At 41.1% G+C, this 16,059-nt stretch overlaps 1 protein-coding gene and 1 long non-coding RNA gene across 3 annotated transcripts; one reads left to right on the forward strand and one right to left on the reverse strand.

The window, feature by feature from the left end:
* Nucleotides 1-609: 609 nt before the first annotated feature.
* On the forward strand, nt 610-7,611 carry LOC308395432 (DENN domain-containing protein 4C-like). 2 transcript variants are annotated; one of them, XM_080880292.1, is made up of 8 exons: nt 610-1,054; nt 1,663-1,788; nt 3,893-4,003; nt 4,106-4,243; nt 4,792-4,909; nt 5,445-5,601; nt 5,729-5,793; nt 5,913-7,611. In XM_080880292.1, exons 2-8 carry the CDS (start codon nt 1,723-1,725, stop codon nt 6,047-6,049), a joined length of 792 nt encoding a protein of 263 aa, XP_080736418.1. In that variant the 5' UTR covers nt 610-1,054; nt 1,663-1,722; the 3' UTR covers nt 6,050-7,611. The 2 variants fall into 2 exon arrangements, with proteins under 2 accessions (XP_080736418.1, XP_080736419.1); XM_080880293.1 differs by lacking the exon at nt 1,663-1,788 and having other exon boundaries at nt 618-1,054; nt 5,913-7,610.
* A 5,374-nt stretch (nt 7,612-12,985) lies between these two features.
* LOC308390151 lies at nt 12,986-14,552 on the reverse strand. Its single transcript, XR_013970400.1, has 3 exons — nt 14,460-14,552; nt 13,991-14,258; nt 12,986-13,298 (listed from the first exon to the last, which is right to left on the reverse strand). It is a non-coding gene; the product is annotated as an uncharacterized lncRNA (long non-coding RNA).
* Nucleotides 14,553-16,059: the final 1,507 nt, after the last annotated feature.

Below are 16,059 nucleotides of genomic sequence, written 5' to 3' on the forward strand. Positions count from 1 at the left end.
GAGAACACTCACGTTAACTTTTATCGAGTGGAAAAAAAGTTAGCTTATTTATATTATGTCACGTAGCACATCATTATATACCAGCTAGCCAAACTTCAGTAACCCTACAAACGTCACTGCTGTTTAGTTTTCTGTCTTCATTTATGTTGGAAGTGATAACAGAGCTGTACGTTTGAATTTGTTTCCAAAACCCCGCAGTCAGGACACGCTATATTGTATTTAGATAGAAGCTAGCTTCCTGCTAACTTCTAACTCCGTTAAATGTCATAAATTCCATTTTCATGGATGCCTGGATGTTAAACTCAATTGTTACACCTGGTAGAGCAGAACGCTGATCATTTTATTAAAGATGAAAGACTTTAGACAGTTTTTCAACTCTCAGTAATGCCACAGTGATCGTTTGATATATCGTTAGCTTCATAGCATAATTGCCTAAGTCATTTGACTAAGTCAATGACTTAGGCACTTATGCTATGAAGCTAACGATATGGACCTGCAGCGGAGTTTAGGCCCAAGCATGGCTAGTGACGTCAGACTGAACAACCTGATAGTTAATTTCGCTAGAGTCCGGTATCACGCTGCTTCACGCTTCATCGAGAGCTGCCTACTGGCACATGTGCGCCACAAAACCGGTCTGAGCTGGAAGTGAAGCTTGCCGCTAACTAAGCGACAGAGCCCTCTACTAGACACTATGCGTAGCTGTTCAGGCTTAGATCAATAAACAAAACTGGACCTTTACAGAATATTTCAGCTACTTCACAATAGCTGTAAACTTCACAGTCTCCACTCTCTCGGACAAACCCCAAAACGTATCACTTCTCCTGCACGAATGCCATTGCGTTTTCCTAATAAGTTTGCTCCCCCCTCCCCCCTTCTGCTAAAACCGGATCAAGCCAGCCACTTCTTATAATCTCGCTCAACATCTCAGGCAGGTTTCATCTTTAGCTGATGCAATATTGGTCAAAAATTACGTGGCTGGCAGCAACCTCAGTGACTGAAGGCTGAAATAGAAGAAATAAGAAAAGGGTCGTTATCTTCAACATTGTGAATAAAGGTAAGTGAGTTCATTGTGCCTACTTGTGCTGTTTTTGCTTTTCCAGTCACCTTTAGCTTTTTTTGGTTGAACTGAATCAGCAGCTGTGTGCACTTTTGAAGGTGGCATGTTTTCTTGGAAGTTATTTCAGTTTTGTTCAACAGAGAGAATTGATGATTAGACTGGGACTAGGTGGTGTCCATAACAGATATCCACTTGGATAACATCTTTTCTTTTATATGCCATTACTGTGCATTCTTTAAGCTTTTTTCTGGATAATAACATGAAGTGAAAACAGTTTTCCCAATTCTCAGACACAGCCACTTTAAACAAACACTGGACTCTAGCGTCCCAGGATGACACAGTTTCATCTGGAAGGCAGATGTTGGATATTGGATAGGTTGGTAGTTAATAGTTTCAGTTAATACAAATGTATCTAGGAATGAAAGTATTTTATGTGCATGCAGGCAAGCAGAACAAACTATATCGGACAGATTTATTGTGGAGTAATTTTAAGCTATTACCATTACTGCAGAATTTCATGTAGTCTATGTGGTATTATCTCTATCTCTCTCTCTCTCTGTGTGTGTGTGTGTGTGTGTGTGTGTGTGTGTGTGTGTGTGTGTAAGGTACTTGAAAAGGCAGGAAGCTGCAGTACTGTTTTCAATTAGCATGCCAGTCTGAAAGTCATGTTGGGGTGGGAGGACTTTACAAGCAGCCACACCACATACCCGGCGAATGAGACAGAGGACAAGGCACGTACAGAGAGAACTAGTATTTTCCCTTTTGTAGACTACTTAACAGAACCAGACATAACATTAAAACATTTTCCTGTGTAGCTGTGTGTGGTCATGTATACATGAGAAAGACAGAAATTGCATGATGTCATGAATTTCAGTCTGCTTGTATTTATCTATATACCTAAGGAGGGATGTGTATGTGAGAGAGAGGAGAGAGAGAGAGGTGTATAACTTAAAGCTACACAATTTCTTCTAAGGGCATCTAAGGATAGATCCCAAGCCCTCAGCAAAACTGAACTTACTCTTAACTTACTCGGGATTTAGCAGTAAGACCATATGCATCCCACCATACCCTTTCAATTTTAATTATGACATTAACTACACACAGAGGTGACAAACATACAGACATTCTGTGCTTAAGTAGAAGTACAGATACTTGTGTTTAAAAATGCTCCAGTAAAAGGTAAAGTACTTACTCAACTTCTTTACTTAAACTAAAGTAAAAAGTGCAGTCTCTGAATTGTACTCAATGTAAGACAATAAAAAATAGCTCCTTGAAGGACAATTCCACCAGCTATTTTTACGCACAGGTAACTGGACCTTCTCCTATTTCAATGTAAAACAAATATAATAATAATGCATGAGAATCTTAAGCCAAATTAATGTACTCAGCTTGAATGTGTTATTTAGGATACAAGCGGTAAAAGAGAATTTTGAAAAAAAATCTCTTGCCTACATGGTAGAGGGTGACTTTGCTTCCACAGCTTAAGGAGTAAAATCAGGGTTTATAGTGAGATTTGGCAGATGGGGGAACACTGAAATCTGTTGTTGTGGCACAGCATTGGGAAAATACTAACAGCTTACAATAATTTCTAATGTGAGCTCCAGTAGATTTTCTGTGTACAGGCTGTGATCAGCTGACCTGCTGCTCTTTATCTCACCCCACACGGTCATGGCGGATGGCCACACTTCCCTGAGCCTGGTTCTGCTGAAGGTTTCTTCCTGTTAAAGTTCACTTAAGTTAAATAAATATTCCTTTAAGGTGTATGTTACAGCAACAATATTATTGAGTCATTTAATTTTATTGTTTGTGCTACTTTCTTTGTGATCTGGATGTTTTGTGCACGGTTATGTTATTTTGCATTAATCATTGTGCCTACTTGTGCTGTTTTTGCTTTTCCAGTCACCTTTAGCTTTTTTTGGTTGAACTGAATCAGCAGCTGTGTGCACTTTTGAAGGTGGCATGTTTTCTTGGAAGTTATTTCAGTTTTGTTCAACAGAGAGAATTGATGATTAGACTGGGACTAGGTGGTGTCCATAACAGATATCCACTTGGATAACATCTTTTCTTTTATATGCCATTACTGTGCATTCTTTAAGCTTTTTTCTGGATAATAACATGAAGTGAAAACAGTTTTCCCAATTCTCAGACACAGCCACTTTAAACAAACAGTGGACTCTAGCGTCCCAGGATGACACAGTTTCATCTGGAAGGCAGATGTTGGCATAAAGCTTGCCACTCCAGAGGAGGTGATCAGTTGCAGAATGCATGGACAGAGGAAAAAGAAAAACTTCCACGGGACTCCGATGTGAAGATAAAACAAAAATGTATTCCACAGCTTGCAAATCTTCTTACAGGAGTAATTAGGTTTAATTTCTCCTCAACAAAAAAAACAAAACAAAACTTACTATGGTAGGAAATCCGTGTGGCTCTGTTCTCCCCGGCTGCAGCGTCTTGCCTACGCCGTACTAACCCTTTTTCTCTCTCTCTCCCCTCCTGCACCGCATTAATCTGTGATGCTGGGATTTTAACCAAGCCTTTAAGGCAAATGTATTCACAGTTTTACTTAACCAAGCCACCACAGCAATAAAATAATTTTGGTTCAATTATAACCATCCAATTATTTGTTAAATTATTAATTACACAAACAAGTTTAACAACAACAAATATAAATACTAAAATATGTGAACTATATTAAGTTGGCTCCCACACCACCACCAGCCTTCCCTGCAGTTTGCAGGAAGTGCAAGTCAGTGCCTCCTTTCTGTTCCAAGCCTTCACTGACAGTAGTGCTTTTACCCTCATGGAGTCAATGAGTGGAATTCTGTGTGTTTACAGGACGGCATGGGGACAAAGCGGCCAAATCCCAAACCAGTGTCTGTGCCGTACCTCAGCCCCTTGGTACTGCGCAAGGAGCTGGAAACCTTGCTGGAGAATGAGGGAGATCAGGTATAAATATAAAGACATTCTCTCATGGTTTGATGTGTATAGCAAGTGTCAGCCAGCAGATTCAAGATCCTTTGAGTTACACTTTGTGGTTTATCTGTCCAGGTGATCTACACCCACAAGTTCCTCAGCCAGCACCCAATCATTTTCTGGAACCTGGTGTGGTATTTCCGCCGCCTGGACCTGCCCTCTCACCTGCCCGGTCTCATCCTCACTTCTGAACACTGCAACAACGGAGTGCAGGTTAGACATAATGTCTGGTTAAATGCAGTTTTCTCTTCTTCTTCTATGCTTTCCAATCTCAAGGTATGCACTATTGTCCACAGGAACTTGTACCAGGAACTAGGAACTTTTAGACCAGAGTGTAGATTAGTTTCAGAACATTGGGTCGTGGAATATTTTAGCTATTTCACAATAGCTGGTAAAAAGTATTCTTGCTCTGTGGTGTGCTGCTTTTTTACTGTTTTTAAAGATTAAAAAAAAATCTCCTCGATCGCTCTCATCTTTATATTCTTTGTTGTTGTAAGAAAACTGTGACATCATCCATCAGGTGGGCATACAGTAGAGGACTATGTCCAAATGAAGCTGTGAGGAATGTTTATATGAAACTGACTCACACATAAAAGATGAAATGCTGTGACTGTAATAGACTGAAGCCAGCAGTGATGTGCACACCACCTATAAGAAGGCATCTAGACCCAACACAGCAAACTCATTCCTTTACAGAGGATGTCCTGTAATTAGCGAGCACCATGTAAGCTGTGCTATAATGTCATGGTTTATTCTTGCAGCTGCCTCTGACGTCACTGCCACAGGACAGTAAGCAGGTGTACGTACAGCTCCTGTGGGACAACATCAACCTGCACCAAGAACCCGGAGAACCACTTTACCTGCTCTGGAGGACCTTTTGTGAGTGTGAAGACAGACATTATCAGTCATTGTCCATCAGTACAGTGTTAAGTGTAGAAGCTGTATTTGCAGATTGAATTCTGAGCTTTCAGATTATTGTGGTGAGCTATACTGCATTATCACCACTAGGGGGCGCAAGTGTTCAGCCTTTAAACCTCAAGCAAACATATTTTAGTTCACACTAAGAAAGAAGGTATGTACTGATTTCCAAACCCCCCAAAACCAGTCAGATATGGTTTTGTGAACGGAACGTAAAAGAGCGAAAGGACGTAGAAATATACGTGTATCTACTAAACATCTCAAGTTTGAACCTCAGTGACCTTGAAATGAAATTTTCTGAAAATCTTGTGAATGCAATAACTTGGCAATGAGACAATATGGGATTTTGAAATTGATACCTTCGGTGCATGTATTAGGAGATTGAGGGGTATTTTTGTTAAAGTGTCACTGCTGAGCAGAACAGATCAGATTGGAGGCTCTTTGCTAAAAGAATATTTCAGCAGACTCTCTGATGCTTTGGTGTTTGTGCTCCCAGTGGAGAAGAGGGGAACTCTGGGGCCAACAGACCACCAGGAGAGCCGCACTCTCCTCAACACCATTGTTCGCAACATCCAGACCAACGACGTCTACGGGCCGATCAACCTGCTGATCCGAGAGATCAAACGGCGTCCAGAAGGGCTCAAACGACAGAGGTCAGTTCTGCTCCTTCATCTATACTCACTGTTTCATATTTAGTCTTCCTTTAAGCTCTTAGTTATGATTTTTGCTGCAGTGCATTAGAAAAGTGTCTGATGCCTGGTGTGTGTGAATGTCTCCCAGGAGCGTCTATAGAGAAATACTGTTTCTGTCACTGGTGGCTTTGGGACGGGAGAACATCGACGTAGGTGAGTGAGATTAACTAGTGATGTCAGCTGTGACCTATAGTGTGCTGTAAGAGTTTGAAGGTGATGAAAAGCGATGATGTGAAACGTTCCTAACTCATATCTGTGTCGTCATCATGCAGAGGCCTTCGACAGAGAGTACCACAGCGCATACAACCAGCTGAGCGCGGAGCAGCGCAAGTCTCTGCACTGCATCGATCGCCCGCCTACTCCCAGCGTCCAGTGGTGCCTTAAATGTTTTGGAGCGCCTTTCGTCTGAACTGATCCTCTCAGCAGCAGAGACACAAACTCTTACTGTTCCTGCTTCAACTTTGGGGAACAGGGAGACTTTCGGACATCTCCAGCTGGACGAACATGGTACTGCTTCTTCCGTTTGCCTTGGAAGATGACGTTGGCCGTTTCATGTTTCTTTGCTTTGCTTTAAAGAGGTTTTCCAAGCAGCTGCCTAAAGGTGGAACTGTTGTTGTAAACTTCCTGGAAAGCTGTATTGAATCTCTTCAGACTAGTTGAGTTGCTTTTCCTTACAGAAGCTGTATAAAGCGATTGATCACTGTACAGAATATCTGTGTGTGTGCATGTCAGCAGCTTTGCTCGTAGCCTTTTGCCTCCTTAAATCTGTCGTAGCTATACTCGTATCAGCTCTGTGTGAGACCGTGTACAGACTCTGACTCTAACTTTGTGCACTTTCTGAAGAAGAGTAAGTAAATCAAGTTCACCTGACTTTTTGTACAGTTTAAGGAAATCTCAGTCGAGGTTGCATTTTTGTCAACAACCCTGGTTGTTGTGATCAGTCTTAATGAATGTTCACATGTACAGGCTCACACTGGGGCTCTGTGCAGCTTTGTGTTGGAGCATCACATTTAAATGGGAGAGGACTGAGGCTTTGGACAATCACTAATTATCAATCACTAAAATAGATTCATAACATTCCAGATGTCCTGTGCTCAAAGCAGGAGTATTGATCTCTGTGATAACACATGTGACAGCAGCTGTTTGGAAAGTAGAGATCATGAAAAACAAAGACATCAATCTGAAGCATGAAGGTGCCACACCACTGATTAAAAACATCAGAGGAACACAGACAGCAGAGGTGTGCTGGCTTCAGTCGGCCTTTTTAAAGCTGCATTTTTAACAGTAACATACTGTGTTTGTTCAGCTAACATGTCTTATTCTGATCATAACTCAGAGCTGTGTCTCTCATTCTCTACTCTAGCACAGAGTGAACCACGACGGTTCAGACAGGATCTCTTTTATGGTTTACATAAAAGTGCAGAGGGCTCTTGATGAGTGCTGAAACTGTGTCAGGACAGAAGGCCTTTGATATTTGACATTCCACTAAAAACAGTGAAACAGGCGGGAAAACAAAGTGCTGCGATGAATTGTCGGGTAAAGATGGACCTGTGTGTTGACTTGAGTGTGAGTGTGGCGCTGTACTTGTACAGATGAGAAAATGTGTTGTAAAATATTCCATTTGCACTGCATAGATTAGAACCTGCTCTTAACCCACATCAGAATATTAACAATTTACACCATTTTTCATCCAGAAAAAAATCTCAATTATTTATTTTTGTATTGTTGACATTTGGATTGCAGCTGCTGTGCTAACTTCGAGTTTTTATAACTAGCTGCCCCCGTTTTCCCCTTGAATCCGTGTTAGGGGACTCCAGCCGGTGTTGACTTAGTAAATCTCCTCTTGGAGGATGTACAGAAAAGTTTTTTAAAGATAGCAGGTGAAATGTTCTCTTGCCGTCCTGTGGAAAGGAAATGAATGTCTACACATAAGTGCGCTGCAATAAATGAGTTTGTGAACTGATTGAAAATGAAATTTGTCCTTTTTTTGTCTTTGTGTTAAGAAGAGTTTGTATTTATTGCCAGATTTAAACATCTGCCTTTGTAACACTGCTGTAGCTCATTTCTCTTCATTTCTATTTATTTCTATTTTCATGGAAAAAGATGTAATCTTCCTGTCATCCACTGCCAGGAAATCCCATTTCTCCCAAAAGATCCATCCACCCATCCAGTTTTAGAGTTGTGTGGGGCTCGAGCTTATCCTATCAGAGGTATCCCCTGGATGATGATCGGCAGTCTTTCGAGCCTTTTGAGCTCACACAGAGACAGACAACCATTCATACTCACATTCACACCTATGGGAAATTCAGAATAACCTGAATTTTTTAGAAAAAAATGACTTTTTTAAATACAAACACTTGATGGTATGTGTGTGTTAGATCTTTTTTTTCTAAAAGCCAATAAATAACAAAACACACATACACAAGTTTTCTTGCACTCATTTTCACTCTAGACCAGGGGTGTCAATCGAGGGGATGCACAGTACAGTAGTGCAATTCATCCTGAACGGTGATTGGTCAAAAGTCTTCTGTGTTTACGTTAAGTTACAGAGTCTGGATTTAGCGGAAATTACACGACGCTGAATAACGCGTTTTTCTTTGTGGTAAATGTTAGCCGCGCGCTATGACATCTAATTATTACGCTCATTTCTAGTCTTTTCAGTGGCTACAGCTGCTTTCCGTGGCTCGTTACAAACGATCTGAGATATAGATCCACTTCTGTCTGGCGTAGGCTGCTCACTAGGGCTGGGTATCATCACTGATTTCTATAATCCATTCGATTCCGGTTCTCAAAGTCCTGATTCGATTCAACTTAGCCTCAGACAGTCAGAAATATTATAATTCTGATAATTTATCAGTACTGACTTCATCAGAATTGTGAACATCACAGCAGATCCCTTTGTTTTAAAGTAACTGAGAATAAAACACAGAAAAACATGAAGGAGATTTTCCTGGTCTGGCTTTTTAGAGCAGATAACCTTAAAAATATTCTGCAATATTCTGCAATTTTGCATAATTTAAAGAAGTTTAAATTTCTTCAGTATTGAACAGCAGAAATGAGGCTTTCTTGTCCGAGGTCATTTAAGTGAAAAAAAGAAAAAGACAGCGCTGTAAACAATGGTAGACTGGTGGGTAATAAGCGAATGAATAATGCAGAAAACAGATTTGAGACGGGAAACTGTTCTTGAAGTACACAGAGAGAGAGAGCTGTGCAGGAAGTGTGATTTTTATCGTGGTGGAAGCAAAACAGCAAAAGTCAGAGGGAATTCATGACGACATTGATCAAATGTGAAGCGTAGTTTGCTGCTTCTTGGCTCGGCGAATTTTGTGTGATGACACAGCCCTCACTTCTAAAACTTGCGCACAGACACACCCCTCACAAGCTTACCACAGACACACCGCTCACTTCTAAAAGGTGGGGGGATGCACAGTACAGTAGTGCAATTCATCCTGATCGGTGATTGGTCAAAAGTCTAGAGTGAAAGGAGAGGCTTGTGATTGGTGGAAAATGTGCAATGAAGAAGCCTTTTTTTATTCATTCAGTCTGTTGTCTGTTTTTTCTTTATCAAAAATATAAAATTATCGGATTGGATAACGAAGCACTGACAGTGTAAAGCGAAAGGGACCAACCGAGTTATGATCATATTTATGTGAATAGCGACAGGTTTATATTATTATTTCTTTAAACTCATATTCCTGCATCTTTATATTGAATTTGTCTGAAAGTTCTGTTAAAAAAAATCGAATAAGTTAAAAAAAAAAAAACAACTAAAAAAAAAACAAAACACCAAATTATTTAGGGGGGCTTAAGAATATTTTAGGGAGGCTTCAGCACCCCTAAAATAGGCCTAACGACGCCACTGCTCGTCACAATGAAGCATGTTTCACTTTACAAACGGCGCCCCATATTCAAGCTGCTCTTCATACTTTTGGCCATCAGGCGTCACCAGAGGACTGTGTTGAAAGTCCCGCAGAGTTGGTCACGCAGGCCTGTGAATCCAGTTCCTGAAGAACTCCGTCACCATCCTCTGCACGAATATCGCAGCAAGCTTCTCTCTGTCACCGTAAAGTATCACAGCCAGTCCGTCGGTCTGGTGGTAGATGAGATGGAAACGAAACCAGGAACCCACAGGCAGGACAAAGAGCGGAGTGGCATCTTCACCGTGTCCGTCCATTGCAGCTTCAAGTCTGTTAGAGGGAAGAACAAACCATAAGTCACAGTCAGCGATAGCTGCAGACACGTCAAAGAAAACACTGTAGTACCTTTTAAACAAGTAAACCTGAAGGAAACTTGGAGCAGCTAACAGGCAAAAGTCAACCAAACTTAGGAACAACGTTAAACCAGTACATTTAATCCTTAAGTTAAGTCCCTTTATTAGAGATCCTTCTGTTTCAAGGGTTCACTGCAGTGAAACTGGCTGCATTATAAATCTAAACCAGAATTGTTGCCTACGATATTGCCACAGAGCAAGCACCTTTTCAGTAACTTATCTTTCTCGTAGAAATGTGCTCCAAATAAAGAACTTTGTTGACAAGATTATTAGTTTATCATTTATAAATCAATATCGTCGGTATTGACAGCATTTTTTTTAAGTGAACATGTAAAAGAGTGGGATTAAGCGATGCGGTTGAAAAAAAATTGTGGCTTCCGTCACATTAAACTCTGTGAGGATACAGGAAAAGGAGAGAGTGCGCAGATGTACGGGAAATTGAGGAGGTCTCAAATATCTGCTTTCAGCAGTTTTTATACACAAGTATGGGTGTGTAGGCGCACGGTGTCCCCCCCTCTCTACTAAAGAACCATTTCTTGATGGTTCTTTGGGGCACCTTTAATGGTTTTTCAAAGAACCTTTTTTTAAAATGCAGTCTTTACTGCAACTTGCTGATTTGTTTTTTTAAGTTTAAATTTGGACAAATCTGTTAACACTATCATTACGGACAAGTTTTGTTTAACGTACAAACACTACCTTCAAGGTTTTGTATTTGAAATCAAAAGTCAATCTTACCTTTATCCACAATGCTTACAATAATAATCCGTTTCTTATTTCTTCTTTTTCGACCTCTATAAGCGTCGCCGAGGTTTGTCTGAGCCGGTGTAAGGAGTGAAGTGTGCCTGTTTTTATACCTGCCAGGGCGGAGTCTTCTGCGCGTGTATGCAAACTCCGCGTGTATGGAGGCAGGGCCCGGCAGGAACTGCCGAGAAGAGGCCTCTTCCCGGGCCCTGCCTCCATACACGCGGAGTTTGCATTCACCTCCTCATACGCGGAGAAGGGTGATGAGATCTACCTCATGCTCTCTCGCTCTCCGGCTCTCTGGGCTCTCTCTCTGGCACGCCGGGCTCTCTGGGCTCTCTCTCTGACATGCCTGGCACGCCGGGCTCTCTGGGCTCTCTCTCTGGCACGCCTGGCTCTCTGGGCTCTCGCTCTCTCTCTCTCTGGGTCTACACAGAGCGCATGCGGGCCGCATTGATGGTTCACACTAGAGCGCGTTTGCTGTCGCATTTTATTTGTAGTGTGAACAAGCAGACAAAAATCAGATTTGATCAAAAAATCGGAATTGAGCATCAAGACCTGCAGTGTGAACTTAGCCCAATTTGGCTCAGGAAATAGCAAGTCCAAGTCCAATAATCCAACTGATAGATGAAACACTTAAGAAAATAAGGAAGCAACGGAAAGAAGCTCTCATCCAATTAAATGCATGTAGAATAAAAAATGAATATCGACAACAACTTGTATTTTTGTATTACTGTGAGAACTATGCTCATTTCTACATTTGAATGTGATGTAGGCAGGTCTGATGTATGGATGGATGTGTGAATGTGAGGGTGTTCAACATTTGTTTGTATTATACTATAAAAAATTTCAATAAAAATATATGGAAAAAACAACTTGTTAATTTGTTATCATTTTATAAACATTATTAATTATTTTACATTATTTTACATTAATTATTTTACATTATTTTACATTAATTATTTTACATTATTTTACATTAATTATTTTACATTTCCGTGTTTTTAATTATCATTTTTCGTAAATCCCATTTTTGGTGTGTGTCTCTCTCAATTTTCCTGCTATTGAGTGAACAACATACTCAGAGCCCTGCTGCCACTACATTAGTGTGACCAAGTGGTCGGCGGGGTTATAAAAGAAATGGTAATAAAATGACAACGCCACCAAGGGGAATTTCACCCCCAGGAAATTCCTATTTAAGAAAAACCGATTAAAGGAATAAGAGAGGCCGCACAGATTCAAGGATGCACACCGACGCAGGTTGGCTCCAATATCAATAATTTTGTTTATAGTGAAAATAGATGAAATATTAGAAAACAAAATGTAGCGTCCCAGGCCAGACTGACAGACTTGCCAGACTTGCCTCTGTTCACTGAAATAAACCAGAGCAATACGTTAAAAGAGTAAAAGGACTCTGAGCGTCAGGCTCGCTACATATCATAAAAACTAAAACTTCAATCTTTAATAGCTTTAATAAAAGAAATCACACATGCACACCAAACTGGAAGGCTTACACCCCACAAATCAAACTACAACTCGTGCTGGTGGCAATAGTTCAGGCCTTGATCACAAGCCAGTCTGGCTCCGCACAGGCTGAGATCGGCAACTGAGGCGGTTTCAAGTTCCCAGCACGACACGCGGGCAGAGGATCGCTCCAGCCCGATCACCGAGGCGTGGGTACAAGCAACAATCCAGAATATAATAAAACCAGGCGCACCAGAAAAAGGTTAGCCCACTTAATAAAAACAATTCCACAAAAATAAAAGATGACACCAAAAAGACGAGACAAGACAAGAGAGCAGCTCCACCGAGCAGGAGCCCTCAAACCGACTATAGGCAGGCGTCTTGATTCTCCAATTAAGGTTAGGCGATTTGCCACGGAGAGGTGAAGGCAGCAATCAAACCCTAAAACAAAGGATAAATGCAACCTTAGCCTCTTGTAGCTGTGAATGCTAATAAAAGCAGTTCTAACGGCTTACCCCAGGACCGGAGGCGCTTTGGTGGAGATAACGAGCACCTCTCTCTGCAACGCTGGAATTAAACAGAAACGGCCGCGCTACAACAGGGCCGCAAAACTACACTAAACCAACTTATTGGCAGATAATATTAGTTTTGTTTTATCACATATCAATATTATTTTATTATCAAATTTGGTTATTTTGGTCATTCAAATCTGGCTTCCCCATCACTCACTCACTGATGGATACAGCTTTTGAAAATCTAAGAGCTCTGTTGAAGGACTCTGTGCAGGTTAAAAATCAATGTGTGGAATAATAACAAAGAAAGGTAACCTTTAATTATTTATTTTAATGAATTCATTATCAAACTTTAAACAACATCAACAATGTTTAATCTGTGAAGGCACTGCTGGATGCTGAAGGCCCCCGGTTCCCAGCTCTGCGTGGAGGCTGTGCGAACACAGGTCACTGATGGTCTTGGTCACTCAGGCCTGTGAATCCAGTTCCTGAAGAACTCCGTCACCATCCTCTGCAGGAATATCGCAGCAAGCTTCTCTCTGTCACCATAAAGTATCACAGCCAGTCCGTCAGTCTCGTCGTAGACGAGGTGGTAACGAAACGACTAACCAACACGCAGGACATACAGCGGAGTGGCAACTTCACCGTGTCCATCCATTTCAGCTTCAAGTCTGTCAGAAGGAAGAACAAATGAGTCAGCTGCAGCAACTACTCGTTAAACGCTGTAACTTATCAGAGCTCTGTTTGATAGCTGCTGATTCACAACAATAACAGTCTTTATAAATCTGCACCGGTTATCGGGTTATCCAAGGCTTTTATGTGCGAATGTTTGCTTGTGAGAGCAGCTAGCCGGAGTTCAAAGGAGCTGGCCTCGCAGCCCGTCAAGGAATGCGCTGGAAGGAACCAGGTTTCGTAAGATTTGAGTTTCAAACTTTATATACATTTTGAAACTAAAATCCAGTCTTTACTGGTATTGAGCTGATTCTTTTAAAGATGATTTTTTTTTTAAATTTGGAAAAATCTGTTAACACAATCATTATGAACAAGCTTTGAAAACCAATGTTGAAACTGTGAGTCTACATGCTGTGAGTCAACTGCCGTAAAGATTCAAAGTGTTTATTGTCATGTAGAAGAAATGGCATTTCTCTGTGCAATGAAATTCTTCCTTTGCTGTCCATACACAAATGCCAAGTTAGGGGAAGGAACAAGATCAATAAGGATAAAAATAAGACAAGACATTAAGACAAGTATAGAGTAAGCAAATAAGTAAAAGAGATTCACTGCAACGACTAAACATTGAAAGGAACTTAGAGGGGAAAAAACAGCAAAAGTAGGAACAATGAGTCGAAACAAAGTCGCTTACCTTTATTAATAATGCAGATGAAGATAATGATCCTTTTCTTATTTTCTTCTGTTTCAGCTTTTAGAAGCGGGACCAAAGGGACCAAAGATTGTCTTCGTCAACGGCATAATATTCTAATATGACTACTGGAACGACTTGACCGCAGTCTCAGGCACTAGGCGACTGAGCACAGCACTTCCGCATATGAGCGAGGGGAAACTCCTTGCACGCATTGTTCGATCTTTGCTCTCTCTTCTCCCCTTTTCTCAGGTAGATGTTATTTTAACAACTGAAAATATGAAATAAACACACATGTAAGCCAAGACTCTAAAGAAACAGCGTTGTTGTTGTTCGGTTTTTCATTTCGCCATTTGTTGATTCACTCGAAGAGCAATTAACGTAATATGGGTCAAGTGATCAGTTTGGTATCTTCTGTGATACACCGTCATATTTACATTATTTGTACAGTACGAATGATTTGCTTTGGTACCTGGTCAAAATCAAGCTCTCCTCTGTCTGCCCGGCTGCACTTCTTCGCCCTCGCTCACACGCCTAATGCTCAGTCGCCAAGTGCCTGAGCTCGGATCATACCAAAATTAGGGGGAATTAAGGACTGTGCGCTATGTGCTTTGAATATTGTGTGTAGTTTTTGTCTTATACAGTTGTCAGTCGGGCATCTTACACTCCCAAAGACCCCGGGCTTCTGAAAAAACAACCCGGGTTTAAGCCCAGTAATACATCCCCACATTGCACAGTAAGAGGGGTCTGAGAGCTAAGAGGTAAGTAAGAGAGTGTGCAAGACTCGTCTCTCTCTAAGGGGAGAGACACTGACAGGTCTCACATACTCATCCCCTTTCTTACGATGCACAATTGTGCACTAAGTGCGATAACTTACCGACGACTCATATCAGAATATTATGCCGTTTATACGTTGACAAGGAAGAAGGGCAAGAAGACAAACTTTGGCCCCGCTTCTAAAGGCTGAAACAGAAGAAAATAAGAAAAGGGATCATTATCTTCAGCATTGTTAATAAAGGTAAGCGACTTAAGTTCATTGTTCCCACTTTTGGCAAACTTGAGCCCTTTTAGCTTTCCCAAGTTCCCTTTAACGTTTATTTGTTTCACTGAGTCAGCTGCCGTGTGCGCTTTTGAAGGTGGGAAGTTTTCTTTGAAGTTTTTTCAGTGTTGTTAGTTCAACAGAGAGAACTGATCATTAGACTGGGACTAGGACAAACGTTACTCCTCGGGCTCTCAGTCTTTAATCACACTTGCGAACTTGTCAAAGGGGTTTGGGTTATTATAAAATCAGGAGCGTTCATTGTTTGGGATGAAGAAAGTTTATGTGATCCTTGACTCATCTGTGATTTGTTTTCTTTCTGCAGGGTTTGAAGCCGTAATGGATGGAGACGGTGAAGGAGCCGCTCGGGCACAGCTGTGTGTCCTGCAGCTGCGCTCCTTTCACCTGCATCTCTACTACGACCAGACTGACGGGCTTGTTGCCATGCTGTACAGAGGGACACAGAGGCTTGCTGTCGTATTCTTCAGAAGAGTCCTGACGGCGGTCATCCAGAATGGGGATCGCAAGCATAGCAGTGTGTGACCGAGACCGTCAGAGCCTGAGCTTACATGGAGAAACCAGCCGCCTTACCTCAATATGACATGGGCAGTTGGAGTTTGTATGTTTGTAGGCCTATTTGTATTTTTAATCCCATAAATAAATAAATGAATATTATAAAAACACACATCAGTTATCTTTCATTTTATTAATCCATGCACCAATTTTTGTTCTAGAACCTGAAGAAGTCGCCAATAGGCTAATAAAATGTAATAAAATGTTCTTTGTCATCTTTTCCAGCTTTAATGCGCATCTGCGCCAAAAATAGGCGATTAAAAAAAAAACGTCAAAAATATGAAAGTTTACTTCTAATATAAATTTGGGAAAAACTAATGGATGTTAATGTGTAGTTCTCAGAATAATTAACCCTCTAGTGCAGAGCACTATTAAACCCATGTTCACGGTATAGTTTTTTAAAATTAAATACAAAGCACCAAAGATCAACAATTATTTGTGAATTGTGGACAAAGCTTCA

The sequence above is a fragment of the Rhamphochromis sp. 'chilingali' genome (genome assembly GCF_963969265.1).
Source record: "Rhamphochromis sp. 'chilingali' genome assembly, chromosome: 1".
Lineage (NCBI taxonomy): Eukaryota > Metazoa > Chordata > Actinopteri > Cichliformes > Cichlidae > Rhamphochromis > Rhamphochromis sp. 'chilingali'.